At 38.8% G+C, this 22,363-nt stretch overlaps 2 protein-coding genes across 2 annotated transcripts; both read right to left on the bottom strand.

Annotated features, from left to right (window-relative positions):
• Positions 1-58: 58 nt before the first annotated feature.
• LOC584913 lies at positions 59-6,557 on the bottom strand. The gene is made up of 5 exons (XM_030986003.1): positions 6,434-6,557; positions 5,666-5,762; positions 1,338-1,371; positions 901-1,019; positions 59-174 (listed from the first exon to the last, which is right to left on the bottom strand). The coding sequence occupies exons 1-5, from the start codon at positions 6,446-6,448 to the stop codon at positions 59-61; spliced, it is 381 nt and encodes a 126-aa protein (XP_030841863.1). The 5' UTR covers positions 6,449-6,557.
• Positions 6,558-7,870: 1,313 nt separating this feature from the next.
• LOC100894109 lies at positions 7,871-21,540 on the bottom strand. Its single transcript, XM_003727146.3, has 4 exons — positions 21,413-21,540; positions 20,515-20,871; positions 11,120-11,196; positions 7,871-10,571 (listed from the first exon to the last, which is right to left on the bottom strand). The coding sequence occupies exons 3-4, from the start codon at positions 11,156-11,158 to the stop codon at positions 9,075-9,077; spliced, it is 1,536 nt and encodes a 511-aa protein (XP_003727194.2). The 5' UTR covers positions 11,159-11,196; positions 20,515-20,871; positions 21,413-21,540; the 3' UTR covers positions 7,871-9,074.
• Between the last annotated feature and the right edge of the window lie 823 nt (positions 21,541-22,363).

Genomic DNA, 22,363 nt, shown 5'->3' with positions numbered 1-22,363 from the left:
AAAAATAGAGGAGTGAGTCAACTGATAATGTGACTTTGTCTCCAAATAGCTCATTATTTTACAGGTGCATGACATGAACATACTCACCGCTCTCTGAATCTTTGTCTTTTAGAATATATTCCAAAGCCTTGATTCTCCAGTGCACTTTACTCTTGACTTGTGTGACAAGGTCATCTAAAAAAATAATAGTTAAAAATATTGGATTTTTTTTAACGCTCATATCCACCATGCAAGGTGCTCACAAAACTCCAGTAATACCCTGGCTATTGCTGGACCACTAGCGATAGCTCAGTTGGTAGAGCAGTGGTCTCGTAATTCGGTGACCCGGGTTCTAAACCAAGTCAATGAGCTAGTGCCCTTTGATAAGTCATTGACCCTCATTACCAGGTCCCTCAGAGAGGACCTAAAGCCGTTGGTCCTCTGGTTGCTTACTAACAAGCATTTATGCTTTCTTAGCAGTCCAGTCAGGTTTTAAAAAAATACCATCACTAAATTAGCCATTTTATAGAAGTTCATCTGGGTGAATATTATTGAATGCAGATTGTGACATAGTCTTTGCGTGCTTACAACCTTGCATGGTAGTGCTTTATTGCGGTCATCTAGAGAAAGAAGTAAGGTCATGGAGTCTTTTGAGAGTGTGACCTGGTAGTGCAACAAAGCTGTCTGTTAGAGGAAGGCTAACACACTGCAAATATTTAGTTAATTCAGAGAGTCACACGATCATCAACGTTTATCAGGTGCACAAGAGGTTCAAATTTAGAGCGTTGTCTACACCAAATGCATTGCATACTGCAGTCAAACAGATTGTAATGTAATCCTAAGAAAGAAACAGGTTGTTTGGCTATAATATGGCCTTGTCAAGAATAACTCAATCAAAAGATCCTCAGCACATGAAAATACCTTGGTCAACCATGGCATTGACGTAGATGTACTCGCTGCCTCTCTCTGGTAAGACTCCATCTGGTTTATAATGGACAGCCCTATCTAAGGTTAGCCATTCAATGTACAGAAGACCACTCCTAAAAGATACAGAGAAAGAAAATTGGTTGTTTTAAGGGTGAAATGCAAATTACCACTAAGTTAACTAACATCTATTCCAAAGAATTCCATACTAATGGCGCATTTAAGGCACAATAGGATATGAACGACAAAGTATTTTCCAAACAAATAGAATATGATACATGTAAGTAATTAATCGGACTGTCTATCTGATATCAGAATTATCTGTTTTCCATCCAACAATGATAACATTTTTAAAGCAGACTTTCCTTGTTGATTAACACTTGCAATAATAAAATAAGCCCATACTGGAACAAGAAATACTTTTCAATACTCACCCAGCAGCAACTGCAGTCAGAGCAGCAATTTGAACTGAAACAGGAAAAAATAATAAACACAATTAAGGAAAAGCAAACAATGGTAGAAGACATTCTCTGAAATAGCACATACAACAGGTACTTTTAATGTGAATGCATGCAACTACTGGTATTAATTACTCCAGCTGTCAAACTCCAGCTTAAACAAGGTCCTTAAATGTTAGCATATTGCACTTCACCTTTTTGTATCTTACATCGTACACTGATATAAGGTAAGAAACTTGATACTTGATACTTGATGAAGTAATCCCTGAAGCAGCTTTTCCAAGCTATACTGGGATGGGATGTGTTGTGACAGCAGGTGCAGGTGCAGACAACAAAAGGGTGTACAATTTCTTTATACAGTAAAACAGTGACGTGCGAGTAAAAAATCATGCTGCTATATGGTTTACAGCATTCTGGAACCTACAGGAGGTTCCAACCCTCTGATGACAGGGAGGGCGATCATCTGGAAAGCAGCAACTGTTGGGGTAGTAACTGCTGTGGCTGGTAGTTGATTCCAGATGCGAATGGTGCGGGGGTAAAATGAGTACTTGTAGGAGTCTATTGTTGCCACAGGAACAGAGAGCTTGAGTGTGTGGTCTCTTCTGCTGATGTATGTAGCTTTAGTTATGAGGTGAGGAAGACAAATGTTGACTAGCTGGTGGTGTATTTTAAAGAGCATGGTGCTTTGTGCTAGAAGACGACGTGTGTGCAGTTTATCCCATCCCAGCTGGGAAACAAGCCCTGTAGCCGACGTGGATCTTCGGTAGTCGCGGAAGACAAAACGAGCAGCTGTTTTCTGTACTCTTTCCAGACCTTCGGCAGCACCAGAAGTGTGGGGGTTCCAGGCTTCAGCGCCATACTCTAGCTGCGGTCGAACCAGGGCTGTGTATGCTCTTGACTTCACATCCTTGGTGCATGGTGACAGGGTTCTCCGCAGCAATCCAAGGGTTTTGTTGGCCTTGTTCAGTAGGAGTTGGCAGTGTGTATTCCATCGAAGGTCCTTGGTTACAGTTACCCCGAGATACTTGTACTTGTCTATCCTGGGTATTATCTCGTTGGAAATCCGGTAGTCATGCTGTATTGGTGTTCTTTTCCTCGTGATGGTAAGGGAGGCGCACTTTTTGACATTGAAAGCCATGAACCATTTCGCTGACCAGTCAGACAAGGTTTGAAGGTCTTGCTGAAGGATGGAGGTGTCATTCTTAGTGTGAATTTCTCTGTAAATCACACTGTCGTCAGCAAAAAGGCGCATCTTGGACTGGATATTTGCAGTGATGTCGTTGATGTACAGCAAAAAGAGGGCTGGTCCGATCACTGAACCTTGAGGTACCCCAGAGGTAACAGGCATCCAAGATGACCGGGAGCCCTTGACAACAACTGCTTGCTGCCTGTTGGAAAGTAGCGACATAGTCCAATGTAATGTGTCTCCTCTTATGCCATAATGCTCGAGCTTGGTCTGCAAGTGGCGATGAGGTACTCGGTCGAAAGCTTTCTGGAAGTCAAGGAAGATGACATCTGTCTGGCCTCTGCATTGTAAGGTGTGTGCCCAATCCTGGGTAGCAGAGATGAGTTGTGTGGTGGTGGAAAGTTTCTGCCGAAATCCATGTTGGTCATCTACCAGGATGTTGTTGGCAGCTACATGTTTCGAGATGTGGCTGAGCACACTGTGTTCCATTAGCTTGCTGCAGATGCAGGTCAAGGAAATAGGTCTGTAATTTCCTGGATCACACTTGTCACCGGACTTGTGGATGGGTGTTACCAATGCATGCTGCCATTCAGCTGGAACAGTGCCAGAGTTGTAGCTCTGCTGAAAAAGGAATCCTAAGGCAGGAGCAATCTCGTCAGCTACAAGCTTGAGGAGTTTAGGTGGAAGTTCATCTGGCCCACAAGCTTTGGATGGGTTGAGATTTGACAGCTGCTTTGCCACACCAGGACGATGAATGTGTAGATGGCCGATATCAGGAAAGTGTGAGGAACCTTCCATACGAGCATGACAAACCTGTTGGTTGGTGAATACTGAGTGGAAGAAAGAGTTGAGACACTCTGCTTTGTCTTTGTTGGTCGTGTGGATGCCTTTGTCAGATCTAAGCGATGGGATGTCCATATTCTCAGTCCGACACTGCTTGACATAGGACCAAAAGGTCTTGGGATTCCCTTGCAGACTGTTCCCTATGATGTTGTTCACGTAATCGTGGTGTGCTTGGTGAACTAGTTTCGCTACCACGTTGCGGTGCTGTCTGAAAGCCTTCCATTTTGACGTACTGGGGTTTCTACGGGCTTTCTTAAAGAGCCTATCACGCTTCCTCATTTTTCGTTTGAGGTCGGTGGTGATCCACGGAAGGTGTCGCCGGGATTTGCTCATCTTTGATGGTATCAGATCTTCCATACACTTCTTGAGGAACGCAGATATCCTGTTCCAATTCTCATCTACAGTTTGGAGCTCTGGAGATGAAAGGAAGAAATCGATTGAAAACTTTTCAACAGTTTCTTTAATGATCTGGTGGTCTGCTCGGTGGAATTGGTAGATCTTCCTGGGAGGGGCACGGGCCGTTTTCGGATTTCCTGAAAAGACGAAGGACACAATGTTGTGGTCTGATATGCCAGGATGAATGGATACATCTGTAATGAGGCCAGGGTTGGACGTCAAAAGAAGATCCAGGATGTTACTAGACGCAGGACGGGTTACATCCCTTACCAGTTGTGTCAGTGAGAATTCCAATAAGGTGTCAAGCAAAAGTTGATGGATGCTTGCACGGTTTGGATTGGTCAGTGAGCAGGATTCCCAGTCGATGTCTGGAAGATTGAAATCTCCTCCAATGATGATGTTAGGGTGACTTCTTCTGTGTTTAGACATAACCTTAGCGATGGAGAGTTGGAGTTCCTCAAGGTCTTGCTTTCCGTTACTTGGGGGACGGTAAAAGCTTGCTATAAATAGTGGCTTTGCGTTGGTGAATTGTAAGTTACACCAGATGATTTCACTATTTGAGCCGAACTCCGGACAGTTGGTTAAGATGAGAGACTCGTGCACTGCTACAAAGACACCACCCCCACGGTCGTTTCGGTCTTTCCGGAATACTGTGTAATTTCTAGGAAATACACTGTAAGTAGGGGTTGTCTCGTCAAGCTTAGATTCGCAACCAAGGATCACATCTGGCTTGTGATGACTAATCAATGCTTGGAATTGAGAGTACTTTGCAGAACTTTTAAGACCATTGCAATTGATAATGACGCCCTTCAGGATCTTCCTGCGGTTTTTAGACGGTGAGAAGTGAGGGCGTGGTGGTAGCCTCGATGCATGACCAGATGACGCTGAAGTTGGTGTTGACGTCTGACAATGATATTGAGCATCATCGGTTGTGTCGCTGATACTTAGTGACTCAAACTGATTGCTTGTGGAGAGGCTGGCATTGCTGCTGAGGGAAGCTGCTGTTTCTGCATTTATGCTATGACATCTGCAGCAGACCCACGAGAACCTGTTGAGTCTGGCGAGGACTTCATATGATTGCCCAGAAATACCATTGCATGTAATATGGCACCACATGTTGCAGTTATCACAGAGAAGGGCTTGGTCGTTGTCCGTGACATTCGCATTACAAATAGCACATGGGAATGTGTCTATTGGCCCCGGGTTTCGCTCAACTTGGCCGCTTAAGAGTAGTAGAATAGCGAGGTGACTAGCAGAGCGAAGATTCAGCACACTGGTTGAATTTCTTTTATTCTGAAATGCTTGAAGAAGTAGCAATGTGCTTGATTTGCATACAAGGTGCACGTCTGCTTGAGGGCAGAGAGAGGTATCCAATGAGCGAGATTCATGCTCATGCTGAAAGAATGGCTTAATTATCAGTAAGCCTGTGCTAACAATAATCAAGAAGACCATGATGACAGGATGTTTCCATGATGAGATCATGGCTGGAGGAATATGTCTACCCATGCTAGAAGTAGAATGGTGTTGCATATAAATGTACAATGTACAATGCAAGTCGATAATGTACACTGTTACTGACCGAGATACATGAAGTTTGACTACTTTTATACTACTATTTACTAAGTACTATTGTAGCAATCTCAGCTCAGTCTAGTCTAAACCATAAGACCATGTTGCACGCAGCTACTTTTTCATCAGATCACCACTTGCCATTTATTTAATATACAAAAAACAACACAGTGGTCTACTACCGGTATGTTACATTGTATTGTCTGTTTAGAGCCAGAAGGGCGCTAACTTAAAAACTCCAACACAGAGTTTACACCGTTCTGACTCTGAACAGCCGAATTATGTGAATGAGCCTTTGTTTGTGACTGACCTCCTCTTCTTCCCTGTAATAAAGTGAATCTGCTTTTGGCCTTGCTGCTGCTGCTACAGTAAAGACGTCTGGATTGAAGGATGAGTCTCATTGGTTTCTGAGGGAAAAATTAATATCAACATATTAAATAAGAGAAGGAGAAGAGGAAGATTACAAAGAAGAAACAAAAATGGAGAAGAAAAAAGAAGAAGGAGAAAGAAGGAGAAGAAACAAAAAGAAGAAATAAAAATAAAAAAGGAAGAGAATGATAAGGAAGAAGAACAAGAAGAGGAAGAATAAGACAGACGGAGAAGACAGGAGGAGGATCGAGGAGAGAGAAGAGGAAGAACAAGAGGAAGAGGAAGAAGAAAACGAAATAAGGAGGAGAAGAAGTAGAAGAATAAGAAAGAAGGAGAAGAAGAAGAAAGAAGGAAGAGAAGAAGAAGAAAGATGGAGGAGAAGAAGGAGCCAGAGGCAGAGAAGAAGAAAAATAAAAAACAGACTCATATTCAATTTCATTATATGCAAGGGAGGCAGAGGCTTGTTCTATCAATTTATCGGTAATAGTATAATATATTTATGATAGTTTATCCTTCTATATGAGTTCTATTAATTTAAACTTTAATTAGATTTCCCTACTCTTCTCTCGACTCTCGTACTTGGCGACTACGAGAACGATACAAAATTTTGAATGAGTGGGACTAGAATATAAAAAGCGTCTCTCGCAAAGTCATTACCCAATCAAAATTTTCATAATCAGCAAAAGTCACAAAAAGTTCATGAACTTACAGTTTTAGAAGACATCAAAAGAGCAAGTTTGGGCCAAACTGTTGATAAAATGACACGCTATGACATGAATACGGCAACATTTTCATCGCAGAATAAGGTTTGTTTACTCGACGGTCGTTTTCTTTTTACCCTGTCTGTACTGTCTGTCGAATGTTTATATCGATATCCGGTAATTGATCCGGTTATCCGCGAATATGATATCCGAATACATTATTTATAATGCGTATAGGCGCGCCCTAAGGGGTCTAGACTCTACTATAGATTTGTAAGTTTGATAATTATTCCAATTCAAAACCTCATCACAGCATCCTAAGCTTCCTCTCTTATGCTTTTAATCAACCTACAGTCAAATTCAATTCTTTACCCAGTTTCCCCTCTCTTCTATTTGAATAAGTTTGGTTTCAAAATCTTTGTTTTTAGACCACATAAAAGTCAAAACGGAACGTGTCAAAAATAGTAGTTTGACGCTACATTATAACAATAATGGAAATAATTGAATCATAAGTGACCAACAACAAAAATGTGTGGCAAAATAAACAAAATAAAACGTGGTACATAATTAAACAATCTTTTCTTTGCTCTCTTTTTTTTTTCGGGGGGGGGGGGTAAAAAAGTAATCCAGTGACCTCTTTTAAAGAGTTGATATTTATCTCAACTTATTTGCGATTGATAGCAATCGCAACTATATAAATAAAAGATAAAGGGATGTAAATTTGCGATTGATTGGAGGAATTGCGATTGATTTGGATCAACGCAACTCTTTATAAGGCAGGGAGTCCAAGCCGGGCCCGTTTCTCGAAACCGTCATAAGTCTAACTTCTTGACTACCCCATTGAAACTTGTTTTTATAGAATTAACACACGTTTCAATGGGATAGTCAAGAAGTTAGACTTATGACGGTTTCGAGAAACGGGCCCCTGTTCTTCAGTTGGGGTCAGACAGAGAAGACATGATCGACATGCCGAGTATAGGCATCGATATAGTCTACCAAAATAGGGGCTGAGAATCAGGTTTTATTATTTTTCTATTAGTGTTTATTTGTTGTTGTTTTTTGTTTATTACTTGCTTGATTGCTTGTCAAACAATTTTGCTCGACATCCAGTTCTTATCTAAAAAAAAAATATCTCGACATCCTTGCTCCTCGTTCTTTATCTATCTTTCTCACTTCTTCCTCACTTTAATCCTTGAATAATTAGTAGTCAATAAGACGCTTTCTCTCTCTCTCTCTCTCTCTCTCTCTCCCACCCTCCCTCTCCCTCTCTCTCTCTCTCTTTCTCCCTTTATTTCCCTCTTACTCTCTTCCTCCCTCTAACCTCGATTCACGCCATCTCGGCCATTGAATTTTATTTAAATTTGGAATTCAAAAAGATCTTGTAGATGTGTTCTTAAATTCTGCTTTAGCTTGTATGTACATAATAATCTATATCAACCCTTAAAATGCAATGTTGTACTTTTTTAGTCTGCCATACAACATTTACGTAACAATTAAAATGTAAAGCGCTGAGAAACGTAAAGTATTAAGCGCTACAAAATGTGACTATTATTATATCAAGATAGAAAAGAAACGCAAAAAAATAGTAAATTTTGCACGATGTAATTAAAAGTAATAAATGAGCCTATATTTAATAATATCAGATATAATAATATATTCAGATTAAAAATATATACATTTCATCTCAAAATAGCATTTGTAGCATAATATTACGAAAGACAATTATTATTGTAGTTTAAAACGGCAAAAATCATCATAATCAAGTACTTTTCACTACTGCTCTCCTGTGAATATCAGTAAAGTTAAAAGCTACTCAAAAGGTTTTGGTAATATAGAAGCCTCATCATTACCATATTGATGTTGTTATTATTTTCAATTCATGATTATTTCTCACTATTATGTTCGGCATGTCTGACTTAAAATGTTAAGTAAGACAAAATAATCATCTAGCTTCCACTTCCCTTTGATGTCTGGAAGGAAAAAAAGGACAGTAGAACTCATAGTGAAGGTATTGTTGGACATGGGTCTTATGGGATAGCCCTAAATTTCATGATGCGTATATGATTTTCATGTATTTAATTTTTCATGTTTGGGTCTATTTATATGATTTTAAACATTCTCATCAAATTAACTTGATAATTGGTGTTCGAAAAACACATGCGAACTTTACGCAAGTATTTACCATAAATCCAGACTCTCCTGGTAAAATCTGCCTCGGCCTTTTTTGCTGAGTCCAAGTTGTCATTAATACAAATCGTGTGCACAAGAATGGTTTAGGTTCATGTAAAAATAGGACGATACTACTTTGATTTGATAAATGAAAAGGTAGGGCAAATATAATCACTTCACTTCAATTCTATTTATCAAAATAAAGCATCCCCTAAAGTTAGGGAAATGGCCGGCGCGTCCGACATTGGAAAACTTGAAATGACGATAATATTCACAATGTATACAAGTATCGCCACAATGAAATTCTATACCGAAAGAGCAACAATATAGAATGCATTCCTGTTATAATGTTATTTGCAATGAGGTATATTCGGCATTGCTATATTGATTAGAGGGATGGAATACATAATCAAAAGCTCGAAATGTGACAAAATTTGCTAGAATATTAATAACTGTCTCTCAGTCATTAGAAGTCTACTCTTAAACCTTCTTTTCGTCCACGTTAAAACCTGGGTTGTCAAACGTTGGAGAAACTCTGGATATATTGCTTGCGTCTTTAGAGTCTCTCGAATACGGTGGCATAATTTGTTTGAACAGCATGCAGGTCACGGCGACACCCACCGTGAAAATGATGACGAGTATGACCATGAGAGCAATCAGATCCATCTTGACATCTAAGGTTTGGATCAGAATAGAGGCTGTGACCATGATTGCGTAGGTGAAGACTACCCCTGATAGGTAGAGGATTTCCTTGACGATGCTAGGAGGTTGGAAAGGTTCGTCGATCCTATCTGATTTAATTTTCTTTTCGATCCAGAGGAAGAACCACATGACGAGCCAAGCGACGATGACGCAGAGGTATTCCGTTCCAGGGATGCGGATCATTTCGTTCATGCGTATCCAGTAGCGACCTTCTTTGTCGACGAAGACCCATCCATAGACGTAGATCCCCACGCCCATGTAGACGATGAAGGGGAGGAACCAGAGCAGGCGTGGGATGTATTTGAAGACGGGAAGGCCGAAGAGTTGCGTCATGGTGAAGACCCAGAGGAAACCAAACATGAACATTGGATAGAGAGAAGTGCCGTCCAGAGCTGGGCCACCGGTTTGCCAAGCGACCACAGAACCGTGGATGATCACCCATGCCTCGAGCAGGAGACGCCAGTAGCGGTTGAGATGCACCTGCGTGTACATGAGGCTGCCCTGTAGCATGAAGAGCCAGGTGTGTGTGAAGCCCAAGGCATGGCCGAGCGTGTTCTCCATAGGATGGTACCAGAATGTGTAGATGGCTGCCCAGGAGAAAGCATAACCGTGGTAGCGACGGATGAGTTCCTGAGGACCCAGGGGAAGCCGCAGTGCGTTGCTGACTTTGCCAGTGTCATCTTTGGATGGCCAACCAAACGCCATGCCGCGATTCCGGTACTCCATCATCAAGACAAACACAAGCAACATAATGACAGATCCTTGAGAGCTAGCTTCCGACACATCCTGGGCCAGAGCGTCGTAGGTCCAATGGGTCTGTCCCAGGTGAATCAGATGGAACACCATGTTGCCTACGAGTGGTATCCAGTTGAACTGCTTCATGTCGGTGGAGTACTTGGGATCTTGGGGGTTCGGGTAGACTGTCTTCATCCTCTGTGCGTAGTAGATGCAGCCCCATATGAACAGCTGATGGGCCACGTAGCACAGCCACATGAGGCCTCTGGTCCATGCTGTGACGTCAGCAGGGGGTATCTGCCAGTAGTACCATCTCGCCGTAGCTCCCGATCCATGTCGGCCCGGTACGCCGGGTTCTTCGATGTACGGCTCGGGTAGGAAGCGCTCCTGGGACGACTCACTCTCGTTGTGGCAGTAACCAGATTCGGCATCCCAGCCCCGGGAGTTCCCGATGAAGATCATGGCGAGCATGAGAACGATGATGAAGATGATGCCTATTGCCCATCCTACTGCGTCCCAACGGAACCTGCTGGATGAATCCTGCAAAGTGATAAAACAAAAAAAGAAAGAATATAAGAAAGACGTAAGATATCGTTTAATTTGACTTTCTATAACGTCTGATAATCGTACTACTACTCCTACTATACTATGTTATAATAATACTACTATTGTACTTCAACTAATATTAATAATAATGATGATAATGATAATAATATAACAATTATGATAGATATTTCATAGCGCACACATCCAGCACGTGAGGCACCAAAGGCGCTTCCATATTCCACGTAATTATCAATCCACATTTGCCGCTCTCCGTGTGTAAGTGCCGTACATACCCATATTCCAGAGAGCCAAATAATTACTTGATAGATAAAGGTGATCATAATGACATGGAATCATGTTACGTGTATTAGAATATATTGCAGAGAGACCTTGAGCCAAAAATAATTGTTTAATGTTGGAGCCACAAGGGCGTTAATAATTCATAATCGTTAATACAGAGCTCATGCCTTTCAGACGAATGTCGTTGGCGACTGTCTTCCACTACCTCATCAAGTACAAAATATTTGGTAAATCATCAGTACCTGTTTCTTGTATAAGGGTGTGTCTTCATAAGGCTCCATTGATTTACTGCCGTTCTGAACCGTTTTCTCGTCTGGATCTGAAACAAGAAAAAAAAACGATAATTAAGTAAGCGATATATGGTGTCGAAATAGAGAGAATTCATAGAAATATTGTAGAGTATTATCCTACATAGCTCATTCACCGTGTTTCACGCATTCAAATTCATCCGAGAGAAAGAAAAACGCGATCGCATTTTAGACTTTCAAACAATAAACTCAAGGGCTCATTCATTAATCAGTTAAACCCCCCCCCCCCCCCTTGGGCGGCCAAGTGGGAAAAAATGGAAAACAGGGGGGGGGGAGGGGGAAAAAAAGAAGCGATTTTTTAAAAACCCTGGATCCGCCACTGGGTCAACCCCTCCCCCCCTCCCCCCCCCCCCCCCCCTTGGCAAAAAGCTAGATCCGACCCTGTATATAGTTTTAATGTTCAAACATTTTAAAAGCCGGGGCTAATGGGTTGTTTTTGGAAGTCTCTGTGGTCGTGAAGAAAGAAAAAGAAAGAAAATAAACACGGGTATGATGATTTATAGTTTGGGCAGGAAACACGTGTAATTATTAACATTGGAGTACAGGATGTCCACATTCTCTTCAACATAGAAAGCGTGACAGACTTATATCACATGAACGTCATTTTCATGAAGGAAATAAGGTATATCTGGTAATAATCATTGGATTAAAAAAGGGGACAGGGGGCATGTGTCCTTCCCCCCCCCCCCAACATTTTTTTAATCGAGAGAGAGAGAGAGAGAGAGAGGGAGGAGGGAGAGAGAGGGGGAGGGAGAGCGAGAGCGAGAGAAAGGGGGATGGGGAGGGAGAGAGGGGGAGAGAGGGGAGAGAGGGGGGGAGAGAGAGAGAGAGAGAGAGGGGGGAGAGAGGGGGAGGGAGAGGAAGAGAGAAGAGAAGAGTAACGTGAAATTAATTTGACGGTATAGGACCAATTTATTATCCTCTCTGTACTTAATAGTGGTCTGATAATTCCCATTTCATTCCCCCCCCCCCCCCTCAACCTTCAATAGTTACATGTAGGCTCAGCCTACGCCTCTAGCTGGTGTTATAGAGCAACATAACATGGATCTTGGTTAATTGTTTACATCCACGAATATCACCATGTAATGTGTCGATGGCAAATTAATTTTGTTATCGACATGTTTCTTTTTATCAGCAGGAAAATTTCAATAATTTTAACCATGTTTGATATACAGGATTTCCATATCAATATACATATCATTATATAAATTTAAAATGTCAATGAATGAATGAATTGCTGAACGAATAGATATACAAAAATAAGAATGAAAGAAAAAAAGGAGAGAAATAGATATATATAATCATTAATCAATTAATTAATACAAGGAAGAAGATCGCACGTGCAAGCACGACAGCTTGAAAAAATCGAATGTATCTCACTATGTTTTACATAAATGAATGAACCAATAAAACAATCGATCAATCATGGTAATATAATCAGATGATGCCTCGTACGTGCAAGATTGCTTTACTTTCAGCGCAACGGTTGGATAAAAGAAAATACACTTACATGTCTTCTGTTATACTTGAAGAACAGTGAAATCTAAAGTACAGAACTCAACAGAGCCTAGGTGCTCTCATGATGCTATTGCTTTCGATTAATTAAAAGTCTCTCGGATGTATCAACCCGAACTACATAACTTCAGAGAGCCTATGTGGTTTCATGATGACTTTAATTGCTTTCAATTTATGCGAGATTACACAATTGACATCGTTATTATCATAATGGATACGTGCATGCGATGCAGCACGGCTTGTCTTGCCATATTTTATGGGTTCAAACTTCAAATCAAAAGCAAAATGCAGGAAATATGGACAATCTGGTCGAAGTTCAATGTCAATAGTCACAAGTCAGTTAGTTTGTATTTTATTAAAGGGAAAGTCCACCCTGATATTTAGTTGGATTTAATAGAAGCAGAAAAATGAGAGGAACGGGAATAATGAGAACTAAATTGATATTAAGAATGACGTATGTTTATTTTGCGCAATTTATAAACAAAACTGTACTCAACTACGCATACCAACATAACACGAACAAAAGCAGAAATGACAATAATGATAAGACAAATATTTCAACGAGTGAATGGCGTGCCCTTCTGTCTGAAATAATAAGTATTCTTGTCTGAATTTCAATGTATATAATTATATTGTATGTATGCGGGAATTGTTTTTGAACTTTTGTACAATGCTACCAAATCCCAAATTGATTGTAGGGTCTATTCCGAAAGATTTAATCAAAGCTTTGGCAACACCACTCCATTTTGTCTTTTGTTTTGTATACCGTTGTATTTTGTTTTGTTCTTGTTGCTGTTTGTGGTCGTGTTTGTAACGAATTTTAATACGAACAGGAGTGCTGTATTTCCTATGAGGCAAAATCTTATGACAGGTTTCGGGGATAAGAAAGGCCTATGGTCGTTTTGTAAATCTTTGCTTTTTTTAAAGAGTGAACCACAAACAAATGAACCTCCTTGGTGATTTGTGGTTTACCCTTTTACCCAATGTGCAGGGGTACGTGTATACATCCTAGCTTTTTACGTGTTTTTTCTCCTTCTCTCGAGGGGGGTGGGGCACTATACTCAAGTCCCAAGTACATTTTGTCGACATAAGAAAAGCCTTCCTCGCCCTCAGTGTCTGCTAATAACCTGAAGGGCATGAACTCATAGCATAATATGACACAGAATTTTTAGCCGTTCTGGCTTTCAATAGATTTTCAATGGTTCAATATTATTGTTCTCAGTCATGAAAAACCAAATGACAATGGTAATATGTAAAATGTAAAATAATAGAGTACACAAATGAAAAATGGCAGCTACTACAAAATTTGGTTCAAAGAAATTGTAAGGCGTAGTTCCCGAAGTATAATACAGTACAAACAAATCAAATACATCGCATTACAAGAACAAAACAAAATGAAGCAATACAAAAAAGATCTACACTCGGTAAAGTTAATAATTTGGCATGTTATAAAATGGCAGTCAACCGGCAACGCCAACTAAGTTGAGCATGCATGGCTTTGTACTATGGGGAATGGGTGAAACAAACAATTCCATATACCACACAATACTATGCGTATTCTTAGGCAGTAATGTTTTGCACTTTGTACAGTACATACAGTACTGATCATTCCAGTTTAATTTTCGACAATGGCAGTCGGATAGTCCACCAATTGCTTTGTGGACAAAAGGAATGATCTATACCCAAATATTACCTCAAAACAAGAGTACCACTTACCACCGCTTTTAAGAAATCTTGAACGTACATGTACCTCTCCTCTCGTAATTAACATGTTTGGATTTCCGTGAGTACAGTATATCGCGATGGTCATGCACCCAAGCGTGAAATATGAGTCATACAATAATGTATTATTGGAAAGACCAGCGGTTTTTATTCAAGATCGAAATGAATGTAGGCCATACAGATGTACTAAAACGGGGTTCATGTTTACAGAGTCACGTCATCCGAAATATAACTAATTCCCGGACCTCGGTATGAATGAGGGGGGGGGGGGGTATCTTGTGGAAGTTTGGCATTATAACCACTGCGAGGGGGGTATTTTTTTTAAGGAAATTTCCAAATTCCTCAATAAATAAAATAATATATGAATCATAATGGCCCGAATTCACAAAGGAGGTTTGAAGACAAACGCGTTTCAGACCAAGGTTTGTCTGAACCTTGGTCTGAAACGCATCGAAACGCGTCATAATTATGACGCACATAAACCTAGGTTTGTCGACAAACCTCCTTTTTGAATTCGGGCCAATATGTTTGCATTAGTTCTCTTTTTGTTTTTATTCTGATGATAATTGTGTATTTTTTAAGTTTAGGATACTGAGAGTCTGAGATGCCTAAAGACATGTTGATTGATATTAGGGACTTTTAGATTTGCGTGGACTGATACGTGTGACGTCCATTCAAGGCAGCGCATTAATAGGACGTCGATCGTAGCAATGCACGTTGTCGTTGTGCAAATCTAAAAGTCCCTAATTATATTTCTTTCACTTGCCACATTGCGTGTGCAAAGTAACAAATTATTTCATTCACCTGTTACGAATAATTGTATTTCAATAGTCAGAATGCAAATTGAGTGTTGCTAGGTAGAACAAAGATTATGAAAACATGAATGAAACCATTTGCAACGAGGAACTTAAATATTCGCGCATTAAATATGATTACATTACGAACATGGCCTATTTCAAAAATGAATTCCATAATAAAAGTACATAATACAAAAATCTACTATGAAAAGATGAATAAATAAAGAGAAAGTCTAGATTCGGATAATACAGCATTCGTAAGGCGTCATAGCTTCTATGGAAAAACAATCGTTTATCACATAATCATTTTCAGTTGCTTCCAGACAGTTCCTGTCACAATGTGTACTCGTATGCCCGGCATCTATAAATTTGGAGACACCTGGGCCCTGTGTTACAAAGAGTTGATATCAATCGCAACTTATTTGCGATTGATATCAACCGCAACTAGTATGAACACAAGAGATAGGAGATTGCAAAGTTGCGATTGATTTGGATCAATCGCAACTCATTGTAAGACGGGGCCCAGAAATACCTTTCTGATATAAAATAATAAATTATTTGAAAAATGCAGATATTTAAAAAAAAAAAAAATCATAAGTAATATAATCCCAGGTCATAATGAGTTGAAGATAATTAACACTGCATGTTCATAAGTTCTAGTTTCAACTAGTTTCTTTATTGATTTGGTTTCTTTTCTTTGTTATTAAGAGTAGCATGTAGTAGTAGTAGTATAGTAATAGTAGTAGTAGTAGTAGTAGTAGAAGTAGTAGTAGTAGTAGTAGTAGTAGTAGCAGTAGTATAGTAGTAGTAGTAGTAGTAGTAGTGGTAGAAGTAGTAGTAGTAGTACTAGTAATAGTAGAAGTAGTAGTACTAGTAGTAGTAATAGTAGTAGTAGTAGTAGTAGTAGTAGTAGTAGTGGTAGTAGTAGTAGTAGTAGTAGTAGTAGTACAGTGTAGTAGTAGTAGTAGTAGTAGTACAGTGTATAGTAGTAGTAGTAGTAGTAGTAGTAGTAGTAGTAGTAGTGGAAGTAGTAGTAGTAGTAGTAGTAGTAGTAGTAGTAGTAGTACAGTGTATAGTAGTAATAGTAGTAGTAGTAGTAGTAGTAGTAGTAGTAGTAGTAGTAGTAGTGGTAGTAGTAGTAGTAGTAGTAGTAGTAGTACAGTGTAGTAGTAGTAGTAGTAGTAGTAGTAGTAGTAGTACAGTGTATAGTAGTAGTAGTAGTAGTAGTAGTAGTAGTAGTAGTGGTAGTAGTAGTAGTAGTAGTAGTACAGTGTATAGTAGTAGTAGTAGTAGTAGTACAGTGTATAGTAGTAGTAGTAGTAGTAGTAGTACTAGTAATAGTAGTAGTAGTAGTAGTAGTAGTAGTAGTAGTAGTAGTAGTAGTAGTAGTAGTAGTGGTAGTAGTAGTAGTAGTAGTAGTAGTAGTAGTAGTAGTACAGTGTATAGTAGTAGTAGTAGTAGTAGTAGTAGTAGTAGTAGTAGTAGTAGTAGTAGTAGTGTAGTAGTAGTAGTAGTAGTAGTAGTAGTAATAATAATAGTAGTAGTAGTAGTTGTAGTAGTAGTAGTAGTAGTAGTAGTAGTAGTAGTACAGTGTATAGTAGTAGTAGTAGTAGTAGTAGTAGTATAGTGTATAGTAGTAGTAGTAGTAGTAGTAGTAGTAGTACAGTGTAGTAGTAGTAGTAGTAGTAGTAGTAGTAGTAGTAGTAGTAGTAGTAGTAGTAGTAGTAGTAGTAGTAGTAGTAGTAGTAGTAGTAGTAGTAGTAGTAATAATAATAGTAGTAGTAGTAGTTGTAGTAGTAGTAGTACTATACAGTGTAGTAGTAGTAGTAGTAGTAGTAGTAGTAGTAGATAGTATCATTAGACAATACAACTACTTCAACCAAATGTTAGTTTTATTTATGGGAACTTATAATCTACAAGCTAAGCTTTTTATTTTTTAATAGGTTCCTCACATTTTACTCTGTATAACCTTATATTCATTACAATTAATTTCGACGTCTTTTCAAAGAATTAATCATATAATGTGACACTTTTAGTATATTTCATATTACAACCCTGTATGTTCTATTTTTGTCAATTATGTAAATTCTTTTTATTTGTGAAATGTGAAATAAACTTGCAACTTGAAACTTGAGACTTGAATAGAGATTATGATGTCAGGTCCGGCTCGGTACTTATAAATTATACTTTTGCTAATTTGCCTATACTTCTTCAAATCGTTTGTTTTAGACCTATAACGATCGTGGACTGAACATAACATGATGGTCCATCCTCGTTTCAGTCAATGTATGGTCTGATACACGGCAAATTAAAATAGGTATGAAAAAAGACTATCCGGAGTTATGAAACGAACGATTTACAGATTAAACATGAATAAAAGTTCATGGTACGAGCATTATTTCATAACTTTATGAATTTATACAATAGACCTATTATTCAAAAGACAAATTTGATGATTCATTCTCTCTCTCTCTCTCTCTCTCTCTCCCTCTCTCTCCCTTTCTCTCTCTCCGCATGGTTAAACACTTGACACTGTGTGGGACATGTGGGGCACCGGAGTGTGTGGGCTATAAATTATTATACAAAATCGTTCTTTTTTAAGTATGTTTGAACAACGATCTTTTCCAAACAAAAATCTGAATGAAATATGCATTATCACCAATTATATAAGGAGTAATGTCCATTCCCCTGTGAAACTGAGCAAACAGACCAACTATATTTATCAAAGTTTGGTATCCGACCTACATTTTGTGTTTTGTCCGCGTCAACGGCCGCCTTGTAAAAATATGGAATGTAATAAGGAACGTTCTCCTCCTTATAATTATCCCAACGAGAGACTATATTAAAATGAACTTATATTTATCTTTAACAGAATTTATTTTTTTATCAAAATGAAGAGGGGGGGGGGGTCTCTTGTCTTTTTTGTTAAATACAGTATATACACAAAACCTTTTCATCTCGTTATTTCGCATTCATAACGCAGGACTGGACTTTATCCTTTTGAAATATTCAATTCATTTGGAATAATTTTGCTAAAGAAGAGAAAAGAAAAAGAATACAGAAAATGGGTTTGATAATGTGTTAACGTCAGCGGGATATTCGTTCTTTATAAAGTGTAAAACAAAGCAAAAATGATGAAATATCCAAATAATGATGCCGTAAAACAATATAAAAGTCACGATCATCATGATGAATTGACAAAATGTTCCTCTCTTGTGACAGCTCATTTTCACTTTGTTTTTTAATTAGCAAAGTTACACTGGTGATGAATTGACTCGTAAAGCTCTCAGTAGGTCTATCATTAGCTTCTAGATCCCTAATAGGGATCGCTCATCCTAATGAAAAAACCAAGGCCAAACGACTTGAGGCAAATAAAGCAATTGAAATTTTCATTAATGATTAACTGGTTATATAGAGACGTAGTAAACCTTATTAACTAGTGATGGTCAAATAAATTCTCAAGCCTGTAAATCATCGGTTTCGTGTGTCATATCGTTCGATAATAATATCATCATTGCTATTGCTCTGTATAGTGTCTTTTACTACTTATAAATATTAATTATCGTCAATCTTTTTTTACACTCGAATAGAAGGCGGGATAAAATAAAAAAAAAAGGCTTACAGTATATAGTGTGTCGTCTGTTTTAGAGCCCACAGGACGATTACCCTGTATTAACAATCAATTGAGTTTGGTTCTAAACAGGCGATAATAATTATTGTCATCGTCTCTAAATCAACTTCGGCTATACGAAGCTGTTACGGAGCATAATACAATAGTTTGCGAAAACTTTAGCAATTACACCGTCTGTCGTAATATAGTGCAGCATTAAAGGAGTCATCAAAATAATCTTTGATAGAAATGTTTTACATAAGAAATACGATTTTGAGAAGGCAATAAGGGGACGATTATGTTTCAATCTTTTTTATATTCATCTTCCTCTTCCCGTTATCACTTCTCCTTTTTTTCTTCTTCTTCTTCTTCTTCTTCTTCTTCTTCTTCTTCTTCTTCTTCTTCTTTTTCTTCTCCTTCTTCTTCTTCTTCTTCTTCTTCTTCTTCTTCTTCTTCTTCTTCTTCTTCTTCTTCTTCTCTTCTTCTTCTTCTTCTTCTTCTTCTTCTTCTTCTTCTTCTTCTTCTTCTTCTTCTTCTTCGTCTTCTTCTTCTTCTTCTTCTACTACTTCTCCTTTTTGTTTCCCTAGAAATCGTCTATTTTTTCGGAGTCAATCTGCACCATGTGACGTCAAAATAATACCATACACTGCATCACAATATCGCTCAGGAATTTAAACTCTGTTGTTGCATAACAGAACCAATAGACTACAGAAAAAAGATAAAGGATAAGTAGTCCTTTATTGATCGTTTCTGTGGTTATAAAGTCTGAAAAGATGGTCTACATGCATGAGAGGTCTTCTATAGTTGGGTCATGCCTTGCTCTATATTTATACGAGTTGCTGAAATCGTCATTATACCACGAGAGCACAAATTAATTCGGGAACCTCCTGAATATCGCCATGCATAAGAATTGAGAAGGATGACGAGAGGGGAGTGGAGGGTCGCGTATAATAATTATAGCCGAAATTCAGTTTGAATCATTTTTATTTTTGGAGGGGGAGGGTTATAACGGGCAGGCGCGTACGCAGGATTTTTTCAAGGGGGGGGTTTTAACATTTATAAATCGGTCCGAAAATTTCGCAACGACTCAGCCAGCCGCTGAATAAGCGGGGGGGGGGGGGGGGGGGGGGGGGGGGGGGGGGGGGGGGTAAGAGGACACTTTTTTTTTTTTTTTTGGTCTCGAAATTTGGAAAATTGACATTTTGCTCCGTTGGGGGGGGGGGTAAGGTCACCTTTTTTAGGTCGGCCATGGGAATAATTTTTTTTTTTTTTTTTTTTTTTAATAATTAAAAAAAAAAAAAAAAAAAATCCAAAAGGGGGGTTTTAGGTTTTTTTAGGGGGGGTTTACACACAAAAAATTTCCAAAGGGGGGGGTTTAACCCCCAAACCCCCCCCCCCCCCTGCGTACGCGCCTGATAACGGGACAATATTCCAACAGAAAGTTGTTAAAATCTTCTTCTTTTTTACATGCAAGAGAATTAGAAACAGTTGATATTAACAAAACTGCTGAAGCTATATGTCTATATATTATTTATATTTACAACGATGTTTATAATGAAATCATATATTCATAATGGGGAAAGTCACTGTGTGGAGGGCCGGGGTGAAGGGAAGCAACTGCAATTCTACAACCAGCTTTTGATCCACCATATTAAGCATTCGAAACAAATCAAAAAATGTATTACCTTCGACCGGGGGTAAGTCGCCATTTTCCGCTTTGTGTCCGTTCTGTTCTCCGTTCCTTTTCTGTCCACGCCATTGGCGAGGTCTGTGTTCTTTTCCAATTCCACTTCTTCACCCGACATCTTGTCTTGGTTTATTAAAATGGTTGGGATTTTTTTATGTAACCTGCTTCTATGGCACCTATTACTAACTTATTAACAGTGTCGAATTAGTATTTGTCCAGATCTGTCGTATAACATCAGCACAGGCCATTCAAGGTTTGTCCACTAAAATACTGTAGGCCGCCTTTTGTTTCAGACATGGCAAAGCTGGTTCGTACGTGATGTTCTTGCTTGCGCTCGGCTGCCCTTGTAAATTATCTGTGTGTGGATTGTGAAGTGACAGGAGGAAAAATATACATGTACATCATTATAATCAACGCGAGTGAAATAATGCTGTTTGGCATATTGTCCGCGCGGAAACTCGAGCCAAACACACAGGATTATACACTCTCCTATACACAATCAGGGATATAACATTACAAGTGTGAAAAATGATGGAAATATGCAGCGGCCCTGAATATAATACTACCGTTATTTATTCACCACGCTCGACGATTTAGAAGGATATAAGAAATCCATTCTCAGATAGAGATAATTTATTAGCGTTTCTAGCGTGAAAACGCATTATATGAAAACCTTGATATAATAACTTGGTGATATAACATGCGTTGACGACATACCGTCACTGTACGTACAATGCGGGATGAAGAGAGGTACATTGTGTGTACATGCATGTATATCAATATTACAATATATTATTAATTAGATCGCCAAAATTCGAACTAAGCAAACAATCATTACTGAAGAAGACAAACGGTAGAAAACAACAGTGACTTTTAGAAAAATAAGGAAGTATTACCTTTTTAGCATAATGTGACGAGCTGTAGTGGTAGAATGGAAGACTTGCACGGAGCTGAACTGAATCGCAGATACCATAGAGTTACTACTCCAAGCAGATACCGATGAGCGTTTGACACTGTCACTGAAGATAAACAATCATTTGTATTATATAAAAAGCATCGACCGTCACACAGTGAATGAACTGTTACCTCGGCCAACATCCGTGACTAGTCTTCTATTCACAGTCTTCTTTTGCTCTGGCTCACGATTTCAATTTTGTAAGGTTGCTTCGGATTTTAGATGAGGAGGCGGGATCGCTTTGTGTATATGAATAGATATTTTCCATGGAAATCTCCTTTATGAAATGGCAATATTGACACTTGCCATATTTGCCATATTTGACACTTGGAAGTGTACTTTTTTCTTCTTCAAACAGAATCGGGGGAATATTATAGTAGAAATTTAAAAAACGATTTGTCGAACTTTAATTTATTATGTCACTTTAATATTTTTTCACCTTGATTTCACATCATTATGCCAAATAAAACAATTCTTGACATCTGAATAAAGCCTAGATTCCTCCAGCGATCACTGATGCGCATCTGAAATTAAAATTACGATATTATGTCGTTGTATTATATAGTTGTTATCTTGTAGATTAAAGGCGTAACAAATTAAGGATTACCGGCAGCCTAGGTAACTTCTTGATCAGGAGCATGACAGGGTCAAACCGGTACACTCATTTATTCCTTATTTATGACTATTATATTTTTGTCTATTTATGAATAATGTAATAGCAATCAGTTATTATTTTGCTTTCTTTGTTTTTGTTTGTTAAGAAAGGAAAGGAAAATTACGGTCTTTTGGAGGAGAAGGAAGACATCAACCACGAGAGCTATCTCTCATCTGAGATTAAGTGATCTCGAACATTCTTATCGTTGTTTTGTCTGCATTTCTTTTTTTTCCCATT

Source organism: Strongylocentrotus purpuratus, unplaced genomic scaffold (genome assembly GCF_000002235.5).
Source record: "Strongylocentrotus purpuratus isolate Spur 01 unplaced genomic scaffold, Spur_5.0 spur5_scaffold_15, whole genome shotgun sequence".
Taxonomy (NCBI): Eukaryota; Metazoa; Echinodermata; class Echinoidea; order Camarodonta; family Strongylocentrotidae; genus Strongylocentrotus; species Strongylocentrotus purpuratus.
The sequence above is the reverse complement of the archived record's forward strand: the minus strand, read 5'-3'. Positions and strand labels throughout refer to the sequence as shown.

Coding starts and splice junctions, on each gene's coding strand:
- LOC584913 (XM_030986003.1), bottom strand. Junction 1,372..5,665: donor ATTACAGGGAAGAAGAGGAG/GTCAGTCACAAA, acceptor TTCCTGTTTCAG/TTCAAATTGCTGCTCTGACT. Junction 1,020..1,337: donor CTGACTGCAGTTGCTGCTGG/GTGAGTATTGAA, acceptor TGTATCTTTTAG/GAGTGGTCTTCTGTACATTG.
- LOC100894109 (XM_003727146.3), bottom strand. CDS start 11,158: ATGGAGCCTTATGAAGACACACCCTTATACAAGAAACAG. Junction 10,572..11,119: donor CACCCTTATACAAGAAACAG/GTACTGATGATT, acceptor ATCACTTTGCAG/GATTCATCCAGCAGGTTCCG.